General features: G+C 35.8%; 3 protein-coding genes across 5 annotated transcripts; 1 reads left to right on the top strand and 2 right to left on the bottom strand.

The window, feature by feature from the left end:
- The first annotated feature begins 1,088 nt into the window (after window positions 1-1,088).
- LOC110379798 (RUN and FYVE domain-containing protein 2) lies at window positions 1,089-14,966 on the top strand. Of its 3 annotated transcripts, none has more exons than XM_021339612.3 (14): window positions 1,089-1,363; window positions 4,054-4,232; window positions 4,443-4,552; window positions 4,657-4,864; window positions 4,958-5,133; window positions 6,278-6,414; window positions 7,180-7,238; window positions 7,885-8,004; window positions 8,235-8,375; window positions 9,663-9,760; window positions 11,421-11,562; window positions 11,904-11,978; window positions 12,447-12,680; window positions 13,280-14,966. In XM_021339612.3, the coding sequence occupies exons 1-14, from the start codon at window positions 1,195-1,197 to the stop codon at window positions 13,403-13,405; spliced, it is 1,974 nt and encodes a 657-aa protein (XP_021195287.3). In that variant the 5' UTR covers window positions 1,089-1,194; the 3' UTR covers window positions 13,406-14,966. The 3 variants fall into 3 exon arrangements, with proteins under 3 accessions (XP_021195287.3, XP_021195279.3, XP_021195295.1); XM_021339604.3 differs by lacking the exon at window positions 1,089-1,363 and adding an exon at window positions 3,317-3,975; XM_021339620.3 differs by lacking the exons at window positions 1,089-1,363; window positions 11,421-11,562; window positions 11,904-11,978; window positions 12,447-12,680; window positions 13,280-14,966 and adding an exon at window positions 3,323-3,975 and having other exon boundaries at window positions 8,967-10,632.
- Window positions 14,967-15,359: 393 nt separating this feature from the next.
- On the bottom strand, window positions 15,360-19,489 carry LOC110380442 (retinoid-inducible serine carboxypeptidase). The gene is made up of 9 exons (XM_049837377.2): window positions 19,126-19,489; window positions 17,867-18,114; window positions 17,468-17,567; window positions 17,182-17,312; window positions 17,000-17,110; window positions 16,602-16,923; window positions 16,446-16,523; window positions 16,108-16,256; window positions 15,360-15,756 (listed from the first exon to the last, which is right to left on the bottom strand). The coding sequence occupies exons 1-9, from the start codon at window positions 19,187-19,189 to the stop codon at window positions 15,676-15,678; spliced, it is 1,284 nt and encodes a 427-aa protein (XP_049693334.2). The 5' UTR covers window positions 19,190-19,489; the 3' UTR covers window positions 15,360-15,675.
- Window positions 19,490-20,051: 562 nt separating this feature from the next.
- On the bottom strand, window positions 20,052-22,390 carry LOC110380156 (uncharacterized). The gene is made up of 4 exons (XM_021340049.3): window positions 21,753-22,390; window positions 21,420-21,672; window positions 20,856-21,038; window positions 20,052-20,311 (listed from the first exon to the last, which is right to left on the bottom strand). Exons 1-4 carry the CDS (start codon window positions 21,789-21,791, stop codon window positions 20,052-20,054), a joined length of 735 nt encoding a protein of 244 aa, XP_021195724.3. The 5' UTR covers window positions 21,792-22,390.
- Between the last annotated feature and the right edge of the window lie 451 nt (window positions 22,391-22,841).

Genomic DNA, 22,841 nt, shown 5'->3' with positions numbered 1-22,841 from the left:
GATTCGGTGGCCTCGGTGTCCGCAAAATTTCCAGTTTAAGTCTACCGGCGTTCCTATCCTCGGTCTGCGGCACTAAGGAGTTGACCAGAAAAATTTTAGCCCCTTCACTGGTCGATTCTGAGGTGCCGTGTCTGACTGATGGCATGAACGCCTGGAAAGTGGCTTGCCCAAACACAGCCTTCCCTGAAAACCCGGCTTCCCAGAGACAGTGGGACGAGCCGCTCTGCAGATTGACGAGAAATAAACTAATTGAAACATCTGTCAATACTGCTGAGCGTGCCCGCCTACTGGCTGTGGGAGAGTGGGAGTCAGGGCTATGGCTTCACGCACTGCCGTCACCCAGCGTTGGGACCATGCTGGGTGACACTACATTCCGACTCGCTACATGCCTACGCCTCGGCGCTCCCACTGCGGCTCCGCATCGCTGCCAGTGCGGTGAATCTGTGGACCGCCTTGGGCACCATGGTCTTTCCTGTAGCAAAAGTGCTGGTCGCATGGCACGACACGCCAGCATAAATGACATTATCCGTCGTGCTCTTGTCACCGCCGGAGTGCCAGCCATTTTAGAACCCAGAGGCTTGGCACGCGACGATGGCAAGAGACCAGACGGGATGTCTATAATGCCTTGGAAGATGGGAAGGTCTTTGGTGTGGGACGCAACCTGCGTCGACACCCTTGCACCTTCCCACCTTCCCAGTACGGCGAGCTGTGTCGGTGCAGCTGCTGCGGCCGCGGAAAACCTCAAGCGGCACAAATATGTAAACCTCACCGGCAATTGCATTTTTGAGCCGTTTGGGGTTGAAACCCTGGGACCATGGGGCCCAAGTGCCCACAGACTATTTCGAGAAATTAGTAAGCGATTAGTGGAGTCCACTCGTGACCAAAGGGCTGGCCTATACTTCGGTCAAAGGATATGCATTGCCATCCAGCGTGGCAATGCAGCCAGCCTTTTGGGCACGATCCCAGCTGACAGCGATGCGGATGAATATTTTGATACCTAGTTTTAATATTTCCCTATTATAGATTAATATTAGTTCTATAGTCTTTGGATCAACTTTAATGACATTGACACTTGACAGTGCAGATACAATCAGTCAAAATGTCAAGTGATAAGTGACATAATTCTGACGCGTTTACTTTTTGTTGTATTGTATTTCGCTCGAAATGTTTAGGGAAGTGTTAAATTGGTAAATTATGGCTTCCTCAAAGGATAAGGATGTTGAAGTTTCCCCAGCAACTTCAACATCTTCAGTGAAATCTCAGTTTTTTGAAAGATCCCCTTCCGTGTCTTCATCAAGAGAAGATAAATGGCCGGAACTTTTGTTAAGCAGACCGTACAAATCGTACTACTACAGTTCGAAAAGTAAGTACTAATATTAATTATATTTATTCATCTTTCGGTCAATATATATTGAGTGATCTTTGTAATAAAACGTTTATTAAAAACTCGGTCATTGTTTTTATAATCAGTTGATTACATGTATTATGTTGTGGATATCGCGTGACCGCTGTAGGTACCTATTGATAACATTTTGTTGTATATTTTGTTTCTACATACAAACAAGATAGTGGCACAGTTATATAGAAACAGCTGTGGAGAGAATTTGGTAGCTAAATAACTTGTTAATGACAACATGTTGCTCTATGATTCTGTGCAAAATGCTAACACTTACTTTATTATTAGTGTTACCTGTTTTAACAAAACTATATTGACATTGTAAGCGGAAAATTATTTCAGTTTTAGTTTGCTTTTTATTTTCATTTATTTATTTTCTAACATATGATTTACATTTTTAAATATTAAATATAAAAATAAAAAACATTTAAAAATATAAAAAATAGGTTGCCACCGATATCGGGCACAGGGTCCAAGGTACCGGTGGTTAGGGTCCCAGAGACAGAAACCTCCTCACAATACGTGCCGTATCAAGGAGTACTGCCTTCTGAATCAGTCCCTTGATCCAGCCGCCCAACGAGAGCCTCCTGAGGTGTTCGTCGAGGCTCTTGGCTATTAAACCATTGGCCATTAGTTTGCTTATTATTAGACACAGTATACAAGTAGGTTTTTGTTTTGTGTTTCATGCCTTTATATTTCACACTAATAATATAAGTAGGTGTTGGCTTCACACAGATGTTTGCCATTCAAAAATCCAGGACTTGATGGTACCATGGTGGAGAGATATAAAAATAAATATTTCAAGATTAGCTAGACTGTATAATTAAATCCAAAACAAGATTTTGTCAAGGCAACAAGGCAACTCATTATGTAATTTTCAATGTGTTAATTTAAGTTAATAAGATTATTTTTACCGTTTGTGTACATTTTGCCTTTTTTAAATTTTGTATTGATGAAGAAAATACTGTTTTATGTTTATGTGTCCAAAATATTTATACATGCATGTATACCAATAACATAAACAACACTTTTCTTGGCTCACCTTTTACAAAAACAATGGTATTATTGCTGTATTGGCAAACGTATCAAAATGTTATCAGGGTCTTCTAAATGGAGTAAGGAACGATGATCCTTTACTGATAAAATGAACTTAATTTTAGTTTACTTTTTTTTATTCAACCTATAGTAAATTAACAATCATTGACAATCACTCTAAATTGGAACTTTGAGCCACAGTTACAACAAAATGTTTGTAGAAATAAATTAAAGTGATTCGTACCTCAAGTACTTTCCTCAACTTACTGAAAATCTTCTGGATCAATAATATTTTGTTTTCTTGCATAATAAGAAAAAAAATTCAAGCTTAATAAATAATTATATTCATAGGTATTACATGTACAAAATTGATAGCAAAAGTATTAATTTCATAAACTACATTTTACGTTGGAGCATGTCAGCAATTCTATACAGCAAAATGCTCTATTTAAAGTTATTGTAATTATACTTACTACTCAAAGAAACTATCGCGGTTTTTCCAAAAAGCTACATCTTTATCCACAGCATTAGCACTACTTATTATACTACTACATGCTTAGTACACCTGCTGCGATCGTCTTCCGTGTTTTCACACTTTTCACACAGATGGCAGAAGTTATTATAATTATACTTACTACTCAAAGAAACTATCGCGGTTTTTCCAAAAAGCTACATCTTTATCCACAGCATTAGCACTACTTATTATACTACTACATGCTTAGTACACCTGCTGCGATCGTCTTCCATGTTTTCACACTTTTCACACAGATGGCAGAAGTTATTATAATTATACTTACTACTCAAAGAAACTATCGCGGTTTTTCCAAAAAGCTACATCTTTATCCACAGCATTAGCACTACTTATTATACTACTACATGCTGAGTACACCTGCTGTGATTGTCTTCCGTGTTTTCACACTTTTCACACAGATGGCAGTATACGCCGCGAGTATTGATTTTCCGGCTGTTGTAGGTAGTAAGTGGCGCTTGCCGGGAAATCAATATTTATTCTGGACATAGTTCTGGAAAAGCATTTCGCTCTTACGTTCGTGAAAATTTGCCGTGTTCCGCGTTTTATCGTAAAGAAAGTTACGTTCCACCTTTGATTAGGAACTTACGCTAACCGGTGCAACGATTAAAATACGTGATTGGATAAACACAACTTACTAATTTGACCTTCAGAGTTGCGCATCGTGTGAAATGATTATAAAGGGGTGATCAAAATTCACGTGACACTGTTGATTGTTTCGCTTGATAGTTTATTTGCTGCTTTATTATGCGTTCGCTTGCCGCGGTTCATGGGGTGGATCCCTTGCCCGAATTAGGCATTCCATCGGCCATTCAACATCAGGGTAACGGCAACCCGGACGGTGACATGGCCGGCGCACAGGACACTATCTACCTGTGTAATTTCCGCGTTTCCGTCGACGGCGAGTGGCTTTGTCTGAAAGAACTTCACGACATGGAAATGCAGGATTCGTTCCATCGCCCATCTGCTCAGGGCACCATTACGTCGCCCGACGACCCGATGAATACTATGATGGGTAAAAATAATTGCCACACCAATGCCGTAAGTGTAAATACTAATGACAATAAAAACAATTTATTGTCATCTGTTGTAGCACGGGATCCCGTTGTGATCGAACGCAGCAATCTAGTAAACATCTCTAAACTGATTGTGAAGGAGCTGATCGAACAATCTCTCCGATATGGTAGAATGCTCGATAGCGATCACTTGCCCTTACATCACTTCTTCATTGTTCTCGAGCATGTTATGCGTCATGGACTCAAGCCGAAGAAGGTAATTATACGAAATCACAATATTATAGCCTATGATGTTAAGATTTTTAAATGTTAGTAATTATTAAGTAGTTTGCTAAATAAAGACATATTATTATTCTTGCCATTACTAGGTACTTTAATTATGAGACCTGGAATAAGATTTAAGCAATATTGCATTCCCTTTACATAAATAAAATTGTACAGTTATTTCACTTAACAATTTTTTTAGGGATTGCTTGGACCTAAAAAAGAGTTATGGGATATCTTGCAAATGGTTGAGAAATATTCGCCTGAAGCCGCTGATATTACGGCTAGCATCAGAGATCTTCCTACTGTCAAGTAAGTAACAAACATATAATACATAAGGTTCTTAATATGTACAATCAAATTGGTTTACAGTGCCACTAACTTTCCGCAATTTCTTAAATTACTTCTCATTTTAGAACCGCCATGGGTCGCGCCCGAGCTTGGCTGAGATTGGCCTTGATGCAGAAAAGACTCGCTGACTATCTTCGTATTCTCTTGGAACATCGTGAAGATACGTTAGAAGAATATTTTGAACCCCATGCTCTAATGCTCAACGAGGAAGCCGTCATCATTACTGGCCTTTTGGTGGGCCTGAATGTCGTGGATTGTAATTTGTGTGTCAAGGTAATGTGTCCAAAAATATTACTGCTAATCTATCATAAATATAGATACTTATCTACTACTACTGTCTTGAATATTTTTTTGTGATTGATACAGGAGGAAGATTTGGACAGTCAACAAGGCGTAATCGATTTCTCGCTATACTTACGTGGAAGTAACTCTTCCAATGATCTAGCCGGTAATGGAAACAGTGACTCGGAACCGAAACAACGCCATATTACCACGATGCTAGACCAGAAGAATTACATCGAGGAGCTCAACAGACACCTCAAGTGAGTTTCGAATCCATTGTTCTGAAATTCGCACGTTAATCTATTGAGCTAATGTCTCTTTTAACGAATAGTTTTCTATTTAGTAGTGCGGTAAATGCTTCATTAGTAAATTACATCTTTCATTTACTAATTTCTACTTAGTATCAAGTATTGTTATTACTTCGTTGTTTCTAAGAATAATAGCAATGATAATAAGATGTTCGTTCATGCATGATCGTATATTTGTTCCAAAGTTCTTTTTCGTTATTAATATTCCAAAACGAATTTGATTGACGCCAAAAACCTTTTTCTACGTCCTGTAAACTTAACCAAATATAATCTCACAAGTGGACACCAAATCTTCGGTGACCATTTGAAAGACGACATAAAGTGCATATACACAACTACTTCCTTTATGGCAATCTGGACTTCAGTCCAATTGTTTCTGCAGTGAAAATTATTTTGTCAAATAAACGTTGACACCCACTTATCCATTGCATTCAACACACAATCAAAACCAGTCTACTATGAAATGGTTGACGTTATATTACGATGTCTGGCAACCAGACCTGTCTGTCATGAAGAAACGTTCTTTCTATCCAAATTGTAGTTGTAACATTCAACAATGTAAATACATAATGTTGCTGAAGGCCAACTTACCTGAATAAGGTCACGAGCAAACATTATGTTTTACCAAGTTCATAGACCCGTGACGATTTGTTTTAATATCGAAGTACGGCGATCCATTTATTACTATAGGAATACTTACGAATATTATCAAATACTACCTTGAGCCGCATCGTCGCTCTTGTCCCAATGATACTACATCACTCATCCGGATGAAAATGCTTTCCTCAATAGCTATTACTGACACAGTTTTTTTTATTTTTTTATCGTCACATGCCTCACCTCAATTTTAGTACACATTCGATAATATAGCACTTACCTCAATTCATCATCATCATCATATATCATCCTATCGTAGTTCACTGCTGGACATAGGCCTCTCCAAGTGCACGCCACTGAGATCGAGTTTGGGCTTCTTACCTCAATTAATTTATTTCAACCTAGGCCTTTATACGTCCTTGCCAAAATTTTCTTTTTTCCGCCGAAATTAAGGTCACTTCAGTACAAAAGGTTTTTATGTTAATAATATTTGTTTTAGTGCTACGGTGGCAAACCTTCAAGCTAAGGTTGAGACCTTGACAGCTACCAATGCTCTTATGAAGGAGGATTTGGCTATCTCCAAAAACACTATGATTCAGTTAGTAGAGGAAAACAATCAACTGAAACATGCGCTGGGTAAGTCTTTATAAAACATTTTCATTGAACTCCCTGTTGGAAATTACAAAATAATAGGACAGTAATTTTCACATGTGACACAGTAATTAAAATGTTCAAGCAGTAGTCAGTTTTTTATAAGCATGAATAAAGGTGAGTCCCAAAAAACAGTGTCATTAACCTCTTGAAACCCACACATATAGTCAGCACAATGCAGTTTAATTTGTACTGAATGAACTACATTTAAATACAATTAAATAATATTTGTTATTCTAAAATATAAATGCATCATATCTGTGATGTAAAAACTACGCTATATTGAAGTTAGGAGTTCAATCAGCAATCTCTTTTTCTAACGATCAATTTTAATCTTCCAAAAAAGTAAGATCCATTAACCTTTATCACATAACGGGCCGGCAGGAAAGGAAAACCTCATGGCCGTCAGTGTTTACTATCGAAATCACAGTCCGAATAACAATAACAGAAAATCCAACAGATAAGACACCTTACGTTGATGACTCAGTGTATTGTATAGCTTAGTAGGCATTAGTACTTGGTCACCGTCGCCCGCGTCCTCACGTTATTGCCAGTTATTATTTAACCACGGCGTCAAACAGTTATGCGCGATAACTCAGCATTAATGGGCAACTCAACAGCTAAAAGTCAAACGAAACAAACTTTTTGGGCCAAATCCTGTGAGTTATTTATATGCCGGTGTAAATATATCACGGTCTAGTCTGTGTTTATGTTGTTTTGTTTCTAAGCATGTGTGCATTTTTTGTGCAGGGCAAGATATAACCAAAGACACGAGGATGAAAGTGGTGGAATTGCAATCTGATGAAGAGGTGAGACCGTGTTTTGTTTTTAATTTAATGTCTTGAACTAAAACTTCGCTCTTTTTACTACCTACCGTATAATTTATTGTCAATAAATCTTTTAATTATTATGTTAGTTAGTCACAACGAAAATCTTTGTATTACTCAGTGTTTTCCTCAAAGGCATATTTTTTCAATTTTTCCTCATTGGAAAGGAAACATAAAATGATAAAACCAAATGACTGGCATTGTTTTGAAAAGTTCTTTGCATACTGTCTAGTTCAATTTAGGTCAATGTTTATTCGAAGGAAAATAAGTATATTAAAGTATTCATTAATTATAGCACAACAGAAGCCGGAATAAATATATTTTGGTGCTGTCGCTTCTATGATATCAGCGATGACATAGCCGATAAGACGCCAATTCATAGATTATCATAATGACTTCATAGTGCAAAAAATAATGCAATTAAGATAATACTGAATAAAAACACTTCTTGTCTGATTTTGATTAGCATCCAATAATAAAATCCTCTCTACTACGAATTCCAAAAATAGTATTCACACTTCGCGATTTAACCTAACTGAAATAGATGAAACAACGTGTGCGGTTTAAAAATAGCGTAAATAAACTATCTCGCTAACGTCTCAACAAATGTGTCACCTTAATCTTTCAGGAGAAACGCAGCGTGAAAAGTATTGCTTCGGATAAATCCAAAAATGATAGCGAGGCCAGCAAGAATTTGGAAGAGGAGAGAAAGAAATATTTGGAACTTCAAAGAGAATTGGACTTGCAGGTAGAGTAAATATTTACCATTGATACAACAACAATGACGTTACCATGTCTCTGTATATTCAAGGTCTGTGCATAAAGGCTAATAGCCGCAGTGTATGGTCACAATAACTTGTATAGGTACCATTATTGAATATCCCGACTATAACTTACGCAGTACTTCATGCTGTCTACAATTTTCACAGAGAACTTAGCACTAATTAATAACAATGCACTTAAAATTTTACACTTCAGATTTCACTTAAAGCAGAAATGGAGGTGGCTATGAAATTGTTAGAGAAAGATATACACGATAAACAAGACACAATAATTTCGCTGAGAAGGCAGCTCGACGATATAAAACTAATTAACCTAGAGATGTACAAAAAATTACAGGTGAGTCATTTACTCTTAGTGCACTGATAAGCATGTTGATACTCGTAATAATCTATTAGGATTTTGTACCCTTAACTTTATCACTGGTTGAGCAATCACTCGCGCTTGTTGCGTCAATCGTTGCTGAAGTTTCTTCACTTGTACTTCATGGTCTGTTGATGATCAATACAAGTTGATAACTGTGAACTCTTACTTTCAATTCGCAAATCTATCTAACTTACTCCGGGTTTACTGGCTTATTATTATCTTGACTGTATAGTCGAGTACTAACAAAGACCGATGCCCCGCGAAGGTCGGGCGTGGGTGATCCATCTAACACTGCTTGAATCCCGCCCATGCATTATCATTATCCCACCAATTTGATTAATGAATAAATACTTCTTTGTCTTCACCTTTGTACCCACCTATTGTATTTTTTGTATGGCAACTTATTTCGCATATAACTTATTCAAACTTTATGTATTCGTATTTTAGTTTATTTCAGTTGTGTTGTTACTTTTCTCACTAACCTGCTAATATTATGTAATAGTATATATATAACCTATACTAATACCATGCTGTATTCACAATGCCGCGGTTGTCGCTCGGAAGGAATGCGAGATGGAACTGACGCAGAAGGGCGAAATGGTGTCGAGGCTCCAGGGGAAAGCCGAACAAATTGGCAAAATACTTCACAACCTTGAGAAATATAACCACTTCTTAGGACCCGATAACGATTTAGTCAAAGCTCTCAGGTCTCCTACTACTAACGAAAATAATTTAGGGGAAAAATTAGAAAAACTGAAAGCACAAAGTAACGCACAAAAGGGTACAAAGTCTAAGGATGAAGGCCCGCCTCATAAAAAACTTAACCTCCAGGAAATACCACCGTTCCGAAAGAGTAACATGAGAGACAAAACAGTTAATCAAATCGCAGAGTAATGTCCCACGTTAGTGAAATCATAAGTGTAAATAAATTGTTCTTTTATCACAATTCAAGTGGTATTTCCTGTTTCCTAGAAAATTATTAATGTATTAACTACTAACACATTCTAATATTATGGTGATATTAATGGTGTTGAGGATAATATGATGGTTATAAAGTATTTACTGCATTTACATAGATTAAATATTCATAATTATACCACTGTATTAACCTCAGAATAAATTAATAAATTATATGTATTGGTATGGAACTAACAATAGCATATGTCCTGTACTTACCTGCTTAAACTAACAAAAATAATCCAACTTCCGCTCAAATGAGTTGTCATTTTATTCAGCTAAACTGTATTGGCCTTGTTTTAGGAATGTGAAAGTTCCTTGAAACATAAAACAGAGCTAATAGCCAAATTGGAAGCAAAGACTGAATCAATGGGCAGCACCATACATCAACTCGATGAGAAGTAGGTTTTACTAATTTTTACTATGACATCGCATCCTGCGTTCATCCGTAAGGATCGAAAGAGTGCCTGAATATATCGCAGTTGTATGTAACTTAAGCGCTTGACATATCAGTACTGAACGCACCTAGGTGTGAGCAATGCACCGCTTGCGTGTGTCAACTAGCGGCAACTCTTTCCATTCGCTCGATATTGGCAAACCGTCACAATGAACTAGTGAATGCAAAAATCAGTATTTCGACGTAACATTAAAATTGATCCGATCATATCGATCACTTGTTATATGTAATGCTACTGTTGCTTTCGCTTACTTGCTGTGATTCAAATTAATATCCAATTGTAACTTGTGTTAATTCACATTAAGTTTGTGTTAGGTTTTTATTTCATTAAAGTTAATTTATAATGTTAATTCATTGATTCTCACAAAATAAAATCTTATTTAGTAGGTAATGTTAAGAATAATGTCACTTTGTTAAATGTCTGTTATTTATTTTAAAACAATTTTAATTTTACGTTTCGATGATGATTATGTAACATAACTAATAAAAGTACCTGTATTAGTAGACTAGAGGGCGTGAGGATTTGGTAGTGCTAATGAAGAGATTGGTATTTTGTATACTTTTTCAGTGGAGTTACATTGTATAGAGATGTTTGATTAAGTATTACTTTTAAAGGGTATTTGATCTCATTTGACTTGGGTAGCTACTGTGCTTGGAAACTTGAATTTTTATGATTGTATACAAATATGTGCTCGTTATTATCTAGCAGCAAATATAATAAAATCGTAATTTAGACATTTTCTTTTTAATAGTTTTGTAATTACGAGGCGGTAGTTGTGTAAAAGCCTTATTTATAATAAAGCATATTCAGTCGCATTCTGTATTTTATTGAACTTGGATTCCAATGGACTTGCTTGTTTTAATTTTGTGTTTATTGTGTAGGTTTGCCATTATCAATCTCACTCCTATGTTTGCATGCTTTGTGTGACTAAACAATACCTCGATTGTGATACACACTAACATACTAAGCGTTTGTGCATTCCTGGAATCGAAAACATTAAAACAATACTCAATTAATGACAATTCGCGCATTGTATTATAATCTCTAATGGAATTGATTCGATCTTAATTATTTTTTCTTTGCATAGAATATGATTTTTTGGAACTTATATCCACTCAAGAGTATCAACTCACTTGTTACTCAAAGAGAATAAAATAAAACAAATAATATATGGCACACATAGAACCCTATAAAGTTTTAAATAATAGGTAAATGAAATAACACCAAAAATATATACAGGAATAGTTTTTACCCAGTACGCAAGTGAACGATAACTTTTGCTTTTATTAGTTACCAGAATACTGAAAAGTTACTTAACTTTAGTCTTACGGTAACTATGAAAAGTGAAAGAATTATTTTTGCGTAACACTTAAAATTAAGTGGCGTTTCAGTATTCGGTGATAAGACATCAAAAATGTCTCTATAATTAATTGACTTAAGGCTAACGCTTTCAAAAAAAGCGCACTGGTTAAAAAATATCCTGTATATTAAAAAGCATTCAACCAGCTAAAACAAATGACACACTCAAGCTTTTCACTTCACAATCCCGTGAGAACTAGCACGATCATAAAGTCCTTATGTTAAAGATGTATGCACACAATAGGTTGCAAGAAGATAAGTTAGCTAGGAAGAATTTAGAAGAAAGTGCGCGCTCGCTGGGACAAAAGGCAGCCGCTGCGGAAACCAGAGCTGTGGCTGCGGAAGGAGATCTTAGGATAGAACGGGAATGGAGAGTATCTTTACAAGTAAGTATAAATTAGAGATTGATGAGTTTCTTTAGTCAATCACTAGTGTGACAAATGACCTTAATAGGCAGGTTTCTGGCTATACCTGTATCTTGCAAAATTTCATAATAAAATAATAAAACTATTGTGACGTAGGTCAATTTGGAGCAAGAGAAGAATAAAGAATGTTTGTTTCAATTCAATTATATATCAACAAAAAAAATTACGCCATTAATAAAAGAGAGCTTAAAAACATGTAGGTAACGCTGCCAAAAATAATATCATTAGTTCAAAGAAATTGCTTACATTAAACACTGTTTTCCTTCTACGATAAATGTATTAATAATTAATATTATTTATAGGAATCGATGATGCGGGATCGCGATAAGATATCAATGTTGACACAAGAAGTGGAATCCCTCAAATCAATAGGACAGGTAAATTGCGCACAATAGCTATGTTACTTATTCATCAATATCTTTAGATAGATAGATTATCTACTTAAACGGACTTTTCAGAACTAATTCACCCGATTATATGAGCGTACCTAATTTATTATGTCAAGTAGACACGAGACATTGTTATGAATAACAGTCATTATCTACACACACCTTAAAAGCAGGATTGATATAGTTTGCAAACAGCTTATTATAAACTGATGTACCAGTCGTAGAAAAATAATAATTTGTGTTATCAGCACCCTTCTTGGCTTTCGGGTAATTGATGACCAGCATAGACTTCCTTTACGGTTTCCACGCCTTATACCATCATGGATATTTATGAATATAACAAGAAATAAATAAGGCATAGACGACACTGTCATCTTCTGTCTTACATAGGTAGTGGGTACTCAATATACGAATTTCTATGTAAATAAATTAAAATGAGCTTTTACCATTTTCCAGAAATACCTCTCACTACAAGAAGAGCAGCACGTCTTAAAAACACAATATATAGAAGCGCAGAAAACTCTAGAAGAAGTAGGGGCTACGTTAAGCGAGAACAAATTGCAATTAGCTGAACTCTTGGAGAAAGAGGCACAATCGCAGACTGTTGAAGAAACTCCTACGTGGACACATGATAAGGACGCCACGGCTTGTACGGCCTGTGCTAAGGAATTCTCAATCGCGAGGCGGAAAGTAAGTGGTCATATTTCAATTCTTTATTCAAATCCCGTAAATCAACCAGTACTGTGCTGCTTATCACTGAAGTCCCATAAAAGGAATGTGTCCACTTTAAAAAGAAAAAAAAATATACAGCCATTTGCCTAGCCTTTGGCCAAGGATGTTGGGGCCGGTTTCCTGTTATGACCGGGTGCAGGTGTATCAGTGTTTTATTGTAGCGACTGCATTTCTGAGCTCCTCAACTCAGTTACCCGAGCAACCCAACAACTGCTTTCATCTTTGTTTTGTTTAATGTTGTGCACTTAAAATTTTCTCTTCCCTATCGCATCTCTCTAGCGCTCTAAGGTTTGCTGTTAGAGAACCCAGTTCTGGGTTAAGCTCGCCTTTGTACATGTCTTCTCTGTGTTGTGTGTGTCTTTTAAATGTTTTTGTGTACAATTAAGAATAATAATCAAACTGCCAAAACTGTTCAATTAACAATCGGGACCCGACTGCGCCAAGCGTTGATCTTACGATCGTTCGATCCGTGCGGCTTTTACTAATCCACGAGCTGTTGAATTGAATATTTGGTAAAAATAATAAAATTATAATGGTTACTATTTTCCCTTTTCCAGCACCACTGCCGGCGGTGTGGCCACATATTCTGCGCGGCGTGCAGCGACAAGACAGTAGCGTTAACTGGCAACACCAAGCCCGTCCGAGTTTGCGACGCCTGCTACGCTGAAGTGAGGTTAACGTAGCTAACACAATTATAGGATAGCTTCCAATTATTTGAATTGACCAAAATAACGCACTGAAATATTAAAATCTGTGCGATTGAAATTACTGCCGGTGAAATTCGGTAGACAATACCGGGAAATTTGGTAGACTCGGTAAAAAATGAAGTTTGATATTATATTACGTTATTGTGTGGACTCGGTTCAGTAGAACGCACGTAAATTGTGTATTCACATTCAAATGCAAAAATGATCATGAGTGAGTTATTAAAGCTCATTTTTTTTCAAAAGGTCGTAATATGAATCAGGTCAATTTAAAAGTGCTCCAAAATGATGTGACATGTTTGACCGCTAAGAATGAGTGTTTGTGTGTCACAGTAGCCTTAAGACTGATGATAATCTTCAGTAAACATGTTTTGTTTACCATTTTAACTAAACTTACGTTTTAAAGGATCAAATCATGTAGCAAAACAAACCAATACGCGCTCAAGTGTCTCTATTCTAACGATCCGGAGATTAAAATCAAAAATCATAAGCTCAGGCATTTAATTCACATAAAGCTTGAATAAAACACAATCAGTTCAGTTAAACAGCTTTCTACGTGTGTTATCTAGGCTTGAAAATATACATTTAGTAACTGAAAAATTCCACATTCTATTTTCAGTTAATTGCCGAAAGGTTTTATTATTTGACCAACCGTTCTTGTTCATAGATTAATAATCAATAATGATCAATGTCTATGGTTCGTAGAACATAATATAGAACAAATTATAAATTAATAGAAATAATGACTACTGCATATATAAATGTAGGTAATTGTCTTAGCCTAAATAATTCTCGGTCTTTATCTAAAAATTAAGACCATGTTATTTATAGTACAAAACAACATTATTTTTTCTTATTTTGTAATAAATACTAAATCAATTATACTGATGAAATATTCCATTCGCAAAGTTTATTTTATATATTTTATTAAATTCTACGAATAAAATTAAATAATTATTCGCGGCCATTGTTGTCAAAAATGCAATTAGTTTGGTAAAAAACGAATTTAATCATATTAACCATAAACAATTGTAATGAAAGTACAAGACACTAGCCTTTGGTATGTGGCTTTGTTTTATAAAATGACATTTCGTTTTTTTTTTTAACTAGAACTGTCTAAAGTAAAAGATGTCCCGGAATTTTTTAAAAGTCTTTTTTGTACTAATTTAAATAATGCGCATCATTTTAACGTATCATACAGATAAACTTCACGCCTAATGGCTGGCAAATTGAATGTGTTGCAAACTCAACACTATATTACGTATCCATTTTAATCCCTACTTAAATAAGTGGGCGTCTAGGGCTTATTATTATGTATAGTAAAATCAAAGTAAAATGGAAGGTTCATAGATTATTTGCCTTTATGTATTGTTGTCTATGGATCCTTGTTGTTAGTGAGGTGCTTCAGTTATGATGAATATGTATATTATGATTGTTATCGATAAACACGTAATGAATTATTATTATTGTAAATATATTATTGTTTGTATAATAATTATGAATACGTAATCTGGACATAAAAATAACCGAATTTAACATACATGTTGATTTTTATTTATTCTTATAAAAATGTGGAATACCTTAACATACACATTTATAATCTTTAAAAGATAACGTATGTACGTTATTTTTGTGAACATTCACAAAAATAAAAATTCATTCAATATTGAAATGTTTGCCAATTTAAATACAGGAAAAGCTGCGGGAAAAAATTACAGCATCCTTAAATGTGATATGTGGATAATGTAGTAGGCTGCAATATTGTTTAATTATTCGTAACCAATCTTGTAACATTTATATTGTAGCTGTTTATTGTCCCATAATGAATAAAAAAAAACTCCATTATCATAAAATGTATAATATTTAATATTATTAATTACTCTTATACAACTACATAAGAATAAATTAAGCATGGCGTTAACTTAACGTGTTCCTACAACATATCAAAACGTAAATTATAATAAATACGAACTTATGTTTTAAATTATACAGTACGAGTCGTATCGCATATTTTATGAAATTATTTAAAACAGACAAGAATCTTATCCAAAACATTGACAATTAAGTGAAAGCTAATACATACTTTCTTTCGCAGTCGGGTAAAGAGTTTACCTCAATAGTTCACCGACGACTTATATAATGCAGTATATATATGTAAACAATTTTAATTGACACAGTTAATGGTGGGCTAAAAAATCTTGAACTTGGATATTTCAAGTTTTTTCATGAAAGCGTTTTTAAAGTTGTTCTTACGTTGGAGGTTTCACTACGTCTTCTGCCATAACGTAATCCAATATGTGCTCCATAGCTTCTGGGTTTTCTTCAGGAATCTGAAATATTCATAGATCAAGGATAAAGAACTTGTACATTGTATATATGTACAAAAAGTAGTCAAAGTTTTTATGTCATCATTTTTTTGTAAGGGATGCGCGATTGTTCGAAAGACACACTCTGGTACACAAAGAGCTCCTTAAGAAACGTGGTGGGTTTTATTCAAAAGTCTCACATTACCTAGCCACAGCGGAAGGGGTCGGCTGATGATATCTTTTCTTTAACTTTTGAAAATTTTGACAGAATATAAAGACATTTACTTGAAGAGTTACAATAAGGTACCTACCAATGATAGGTGGAACATTTCTTTGTAAAACATTGCTTTTAATCACATGATGTTAGTTACTTACCCAATGACCAGCTCCGAAGACCCACCAAAAGCTAAGTCTGTTCATCTCTTTATAATATCCATTTCTATTTCCACGAATATGGTGTCGTTTAGCAGTGGCAAATTCCGCAGCTCCATGCCATTTCAATTTGTGGACCCAACTGCAGGCGCCTAAAAAAATAAAAATACATTGTTTGTGCAAAAACATCAATAAAAGAACGATTAAACTATTAACCTAGCCAGTAAGGACAAAGCCAATTAATCTATTTTTTGTCGGAACGTAAGAAGTATTCCATTGATACACAACACATGACTCGCTTGATATTTATCTCGTTAGATAAGGCAATAAAAATAACTTACCACCTAACGGAGTGACCACGTCCAAGTTCCCATTATAGATTGCTATCTTCAACTTCGTTTTATTCAATAGAGCTTCTACTGTTATGGAAAGAAAACATATTTATTACTTAAATGCGCTTAATGAGTAGGCTTATAAGTATGGAGAAAAGTACTTACAGAAGGACACTGAAGGAACTAGGAAGCTTCGTTTCAAACTATTGTATGGAGGTAGCGATAAATAAACCCACTTTCTCGTCGCGTTAACTTCTGGCAAAGTATATTTTATGTATTTATTCATTTTCTCTTGTAACTCATCAAGTGCTGGGTATGGACTGGGAGCATACACGTTGTTGAAATTTAATTCGCCTTGCTTGTTAAGAGTCCTGAACAAAATATCGTCGAAAATATCCGCTTGGTAATATTCCTCTTCTTGTATGTAATGAGCTAGCTTCTTAGCTACCCTCGAAGAAGAGAGATATAAATTTCGATCTATCACCCCCTGAAACAATATTTAATGTAAGCTAGGAAACTTGCAAATTGCGAAACTGTTTGTTACAAAATGGCAGTTATCTTACCGAAAGATATAAAAACCTCGGCTGCACCAAAATACTTTCTCTAGGATCCACCCAACCTCCACCAATACCGATTCCTTTAAAATTCAATTTTAGGCTCTTGTTCTCGATTGCCTAGAAGAAATAAGAAGCTCAAATACACAGATAATAAAACATGTATAGGTGTATAATTTTTATGTCCTTACCGTGTGTAAATAATATGCCAGACGTGGACAAAGTTTACCACCATAACTTTGACTGAACAAATATGTCGGTGTCTTGCGGAATTCTTTGTATCTCCTGTAAAATACTTTTATTGCTCTTGCTAAATCCATTGCTGTGGACAAAACAATCAGTTACTATTTGACTTTATGCAAACATTACATAGGTACTTACAACTTCCTCAAATCATTGCACGTTATTTTTGTACCTATATCATGCTCGAAACTATTTTAATAGATAGGTAATTAAATTAGGATTTGCATATCATACCCATATCTCGATCAGTTTTGGCGTGTAATGAACTATTTGTAACGTAACTAAATCCAGTGCCGACAGGATGGTCTAAGAACAATACATTCCTTCCTTTCACCTGAAAACACCGAACAATTTATTACTATAAACAGTAAAACACTTGTTTTTCTTCTGTAAATCTATACCTATTAAGTTTCTTTTTTCCAATAGCGCAAAAATCCGGCATTTTTTTTTTATTATTTTCTATTAGGTTCTCATGACACATCCAAGGACGTGTTATTTATTAAAATCTGCCTACGTATTTAAATAGTATCACAAAGATACAAACCCACATACATATGTACATAGGGTGAAAAACACATTAGCCTCCTTAAAAAAGACAAGATGAGGTGAATAGATTATTTCAATGTCACATACCCAAGTATGATTACGTGGTGTCAAATCCATATGAAAAGGTCCCATTTCTGCAAAGTTTCCTACACCGCTCGCTGCAAATCCAGGTCCCCCTTGAATCCATATTATGACGGGTTTGCGATTCGCGTCAATTTTGGTCCCATTTGCGTAGAAGAACCAGTAAAACATGTATGCTCCTGGCCTAACTTGCACATATCCGTGTATGTTCTCCCACTGTTTATTCATTTTTAAAGCCTTGGTGTAAGGGTTTTCTGTAACAAACCGTTCGAATAAACTGTGACACCAAAGAATAGAAGATATGTGACACCATTCATGCTGTTCTGCAATTATAGGGTCCAGGGCCAGCTAAAGTCTCTGAAGTGCTTACATACGGTTATAGCCAGCCATGAAATTCTAGGAATGGCCTATTGCCTAGTATCAAGTAATTTGACTCTGGTGCTGATATACAGAACTAAAGCCTCTTTTTTTCTTCTATAATACAGAGAAGGAATGTGCGTAAATCACCACGCTTTCTGAAAGTGGGTTGACGATTTCAGACTTTTTAAAAGCTCTTGTGTCCGTTATGTTTGAGTATAATATTCGGCACACGACAATTAAGTTAACAATGTATTCTCTCTGACCTTAATTCCTTCTTAAATTATATGCGAAAATGCATAATTGCCCGCCTGTTTAAATTGGGTAAACATGTAGCAGAAAGGATTAAGGCCACATTTTATCAGGGTGCGAAAGTAGTTCCTGCAGGACATGCCTTGGGATCCATGGGAAACAACTAGTTTCAAAAAAGCTTTTAAGTATCTACATCATTTATTTCACAAAAGCTCATCACGCATTTGGGGACACGCGCATGCACGAAATGCTGCAAGTCATCAAACAATTTGGGTCAAGTCGCATGAAGACAAAACCAATTCGATGTGGTGAGGGGGAATTTCATCAGTCTGTACTTACATACCAGGATATTCTAGATTTAAGAGTAATGCTTAATACATTGTTAGTTAGGTAATTTGCATTACCTATCCGATCGTGAATCGTGGACAAAATTAATACTTAGTAGGAGAGCCCTAAGCAGGGAAAACATAGAAGGTCGAATGATGATCGTCATATTGATTTATGCATTTCGCTCTAATTTATTTTCAGAGTTAAATAGATCAATCAAGTGAATCAGACTCTAGGTAATTTAAATCACGTTCAGCGCTACCCTCAAATTCTGAGCCTAAAACTTCAGTTCAGTGATCTTATATTAATAGCTATATTAACTTGCTTACCTTCGATTAGTGCCATCACTATCACACAAAATGTTGTTGTTATCCATAGTGTAAATAAATTCATTGTACACTACAATTTAAAAAAATACTTCCACTTTGTAATTCACATGTGCGCTTTAGAGTCACTCGTTAACGATTAACGTCGTTTTAAACGCACGCCATGTGGTGATATCATTATGTTCCTCTAATGAATTAATGAGACAAATCAACAAAAAAAATAGCTAGATATATATATAGAAGAGCGGTTATCCCGTGGTTTTAGAGTATGTCACGCGCTTCTCATTACAGACCTACGTAGGTGAACACCGAGTGTACCGCTCTATGAACTATTCTGCACTGTATTATTTTTATTGTTGTTACTCCATCAACGAGACCATGAGTAAAGGTTGCAGCGTGGTATTTTCATTGACTTCTATGTCCCCTCTGAAATTTCATGCTGTGCTGATATTAACACAATAGAAGGTCAGACTTGTACTTGAGACTAGAAACCACGAAATAAAATAGACCGTTATATTTTTAATGTCAAATGTCATCTAAGTACCTATTGCAGTCTTCTGCTTTCTGGCTTTAATAAGGCAGATCACGCACTGATTTTTAAAATGTACGCAAGCCAAGTTCTCACCTCATAGGAATCCATATGCATGATTGATTAACGTAGGTCATGCATATGCTAATTTCCCCTACGCTGCCTTTAACTGAGAAACCACCAGTACCTATCTGACAAATAACGAATTGTAGTAACAGCAGCTTTGGAACAGAATTTGGTAAGTAACTAATATATTTGAAGTACATAGTTGAAAGTCCATGAATTTCATTACTTACCGATATAAAAAAAAATCGAATAATGTAGAAAACGAATAGGTAATTGAAAGGTGATATGTTACTGAAGTGCAACGATAAAAAATAAAATAATATATCAAGTTGATTTATTTATTGAAAAACAAGTCTACGAAAGATCCAATAATACTTGTAGATTTGTTCGTTTGTTGAGATTTCTTTTGGCGTCGGTTGGGATACGAGTCATTTATGGGGAAACGGAATGGATTGGGGTTTCTCTGTGGTGCTTCGGTAGTGACCCTTACAAAAGGAAAGCCGACTATTTGTCCAACATTGCCGCCAATGAGCCCAGGTCGATAGGCTTCTTGTGGGTGATCTGGACTATTCTCCTGCACTGGCTTGATGTAGTCTGCAAAGTCATCAAAATTTCCTATGTAAATGAATTTACATGGGTATGCTATATTTACATGTCTCTGTATATGTATAAAAGAAAGTCGTGTAAGTTACACATTTTATATAACTCAAGAATGGGAGTTAGTTTTGAGGTAGCTTAGATCCGGGAGAAGGACACAGGATATACATTTTTGTCACCATCCGGAACGCGAGTGAAACCGCGGGCAAAATATATCTAAGGTAAGAGCTTGACAGTAGTTTGTTAAAATGCTGACATGGTATTTTGAAATGCTATCTTCATTTTATTCTGTCTACGTAATTAATGTCTATTGTTTATTTTATAACAGAGAGTTTTGAGAATTCACTTTGGGAAAGTTAAGCCTGGTTTCACTAGTTACCGATAAAGTTTCTGTTAGTTATCCGACAGCTATCTGCTAGAAATTGCTATCTAGACCTGTGAAACCCAGTTATGGTTTATCTATCAGGTTCCTGATAGGCTGTCAGAGACTTTATCAGTAACCGGTGAAACTGGCCATTAATATCTTAACATTGAGGCTTACCTGAAGGATAATAGTTCGAGGGTGGTCTGTAGCCATTAGGCCCGTAGTTACCCTCGAAGTTGTAAGGAGGTCGTGTTGGTCTCTGCGGTCGATACGGCGGCCTAGCGCCAGGATAATACGGTGGATAACTATTACTGCCGTAGAAATAACGATCTTCCTTTCTCCTCTGGCCAACTGGTGTAACTGAAAATAATGAAAACGTATGTGAGTTTTCAGTCCTCAACTCTTTACAGCCTTTGGCAAGAGCGTAATCGATATTTAGTAACTTTACGAAAAAAATGATAGATTGAAGGTAAGTAGGTATTTTACATACCTATTCGAAAATTAAGAACATGAAACAGAATTTGTTTATAGCATCTACTAAATTCGAATAGTAGGTAATAGTCCGAATATACCAACTCATGTCGGTAAATCTTAGGTTTAAAGGAAGGTTTTAAGGAAAAACTTAGGATTTACCACAGTTCAGGTTTTTACAGTACCTAACGTATAATCTACTGATTTGATCATCAAATGTTAATTATTTTTAGTTTAAGTACCTATATTGATTGAGTATTTTGTACTTACCGGAGCTGAGATCCGTTTCGTCGTAATCATCTATCTCTCCGCAGTCGTCTTCATCTTCTTGGGGCTGTTCTTGTAAATCATTGAGTGGATCGTTTTGCGGTCGTCCAGGCCCAAGTATGCCGTTAATTAGCCCGAAGGTCCGAGGTCTACTCTGCTCCCAGCTGGCAACACGGCGATGTGGGGCAATCTTGTTCGTGGGGCACAACGATGGATTAACTGTCACCGCGCCCAAATGAACCACATTTGACAACACCTACGTAGGTAAAAAAAAGGACTTTAATAATACCTAAAAAAAATAAGTATCACATATTTCACTAAACGTACAATACATACCGATATAAAAATAAATAAATATTTTCCAGTCGAGTCCATATTTAATGGAACTTATAATTTAGTTAAAACACAAACAAAAATTAGGTACAAATTATATGCTCTAATAGAGCACCTGTCGCTTAACTGTCTGACTGATATCTGAGTGTAGCACTAAAACAGTATTGTTACCACAACTTGGGAATTCCCACGCAAAAGTGAAATGTCTTCCACAACTTTAGGCAATGACCAGTCCTTATAAGAAAACTTTGAATGTTTGTATCACAACAATGTCCTCAAAATGCAGGGACGCAACTTCTAGAGCTCTTTCAACACGGTAAAATGTATTTTTTTAGTTCATATGGCCTATATTATCCCTAGAGACTTATATTATCCCTATCAGGATCCAGGTACGTCAACGTGTAACTAAAGTCTATCAAGCTACTGGCCACCGTTGCGGTCTTATAAAGTCCGTCCTAACTTACCTTGGCTCCTTTGACAAGCACTAGTGAATATGCAAGACAACTAAAATATGAACTAAGTAGCCTACCTATCTACCTACCCACCTATAAAATTACATTAGGATTTCTGGAGCGTAACGACTTTGCCAGTAGCCACATGCGTGTTTGATTGTTGAATCAATAGAATTAAGTAGGTACATGTTGCGACACTTCATGCACTTTCGACGGTCATCAAAAGCGAATGGTATTACATCTATAGTAGGAACCTAAATGCCTGTGGGATTTATATATACCTACCTTCGCCAAAATGGAAGAAACTCTTATTTCAGATGCGTAAAATATTTTCCATAAGAAATTAATATTACTTAGGTACCTAAACCGTTAACATTATTTTGGTTTCTTTTAATACTAGGTACCTAGGATTCGAACCCAACCATTAGATCCTACACAACTTAACCACTGAGCCACCGGTGCCTAAACAATATGACTCATGAAGTCTGACCCTTCACAAAAGGTTTACGATTGGTAACACTAACACGCCTTTCAAATTACTTATTCATATTAAATTCTTCGTAAAGAATTGCCCCTGTCATAATATATTCATTTTCGTCTTCGTCATCGCGTCGTTGAACTTTACACACCTATAAGGAGT

This window comes from Helicoverpa armigera, chromosome 14 (genome assembly GCF_030705265.1).
Source record: "Helicoverpa armigera isolate CAAS_96S chromosome 14, ASM3070526v1, whole genome shotgun sequence".
NCBI lineage: Eukaryota > Metazoa > Arthropoda > Insecta > Lepidoptera > Noctuidae > Helicoverpa > Helicoverpa armigera.
The sequence above is the reverse complement of the archived record's forward strand: the minus strand, read 5'-3'. Positions and strand labels throughout refer to the sequence as shown.

Excerpts from the sequence above, each read along its gene's own strand:
- LOC110379798 (XM_021339604.3), top strand. The coding sequence starts at position 3,708 with ATGCGTTCGCTTGCCGCGGTTCATGGGGTGGATCCCTTGCCCGAATTA. Across the intron at positions 6,415-7,179 it reads TCAACTGAAACATGCGCTGG|GGCAAGATATAACCAAAGAC; the intron begins GTAAGTCTTTAT and ends TTTTTTGTGCAG. Across the intron at positions 9,761-11,420 it reads ATACATCAACTCGATGAGAA|GTTGCAAGAAGATAAGTTAG; the intron begins GTAGGTTTTACT and ends TGCACACAATAG.
- LOC110380442 (XM_049837377.2), bottom strand. The coding sequence starts at position 19,189 with ATGAATTTATTTACACTATGGATAACAACAACATTTTGTGTGATAGTG. Across the intron at positions 17,568-17,866 it reads CACCACGTAATCATACTTGG|GTGAAAGGAAGGAATGTATT; the intron begins GTATGTGACATT and ends CGGTGTTTTCAG. Across the intron at positions 16,257-16,445 it reads CGTGGTCACTCCGTTAGGTG|GCGCCTGCAGTTGGGTCCAC; the intron begins GTAAGTTATTTT and ends TTATTTTTTTAG.
- LOC110380156 (XM_021340049.3), bottom strand. The coding sequence starts at position 21,791 with ATGGACTCGACTGGAAAATATTTATTTATTTTTATATCG. Across the intron at positions 21,039-21,419 it reads CGAAACGGATCTCAGCTCCG|TTACACCAGTTGGCCAGAGG; the intron begins GTAAGTACAAAA and ends CATTATTTTCAG. Across the intron at positions 20,312-20,855 it reads CTCGAACTATTATCCTTCAG|ACTACATCAAGCCAGTGCAG; the intron begins GTAAGCCTCAAT and ends ATGACTTTGCAG.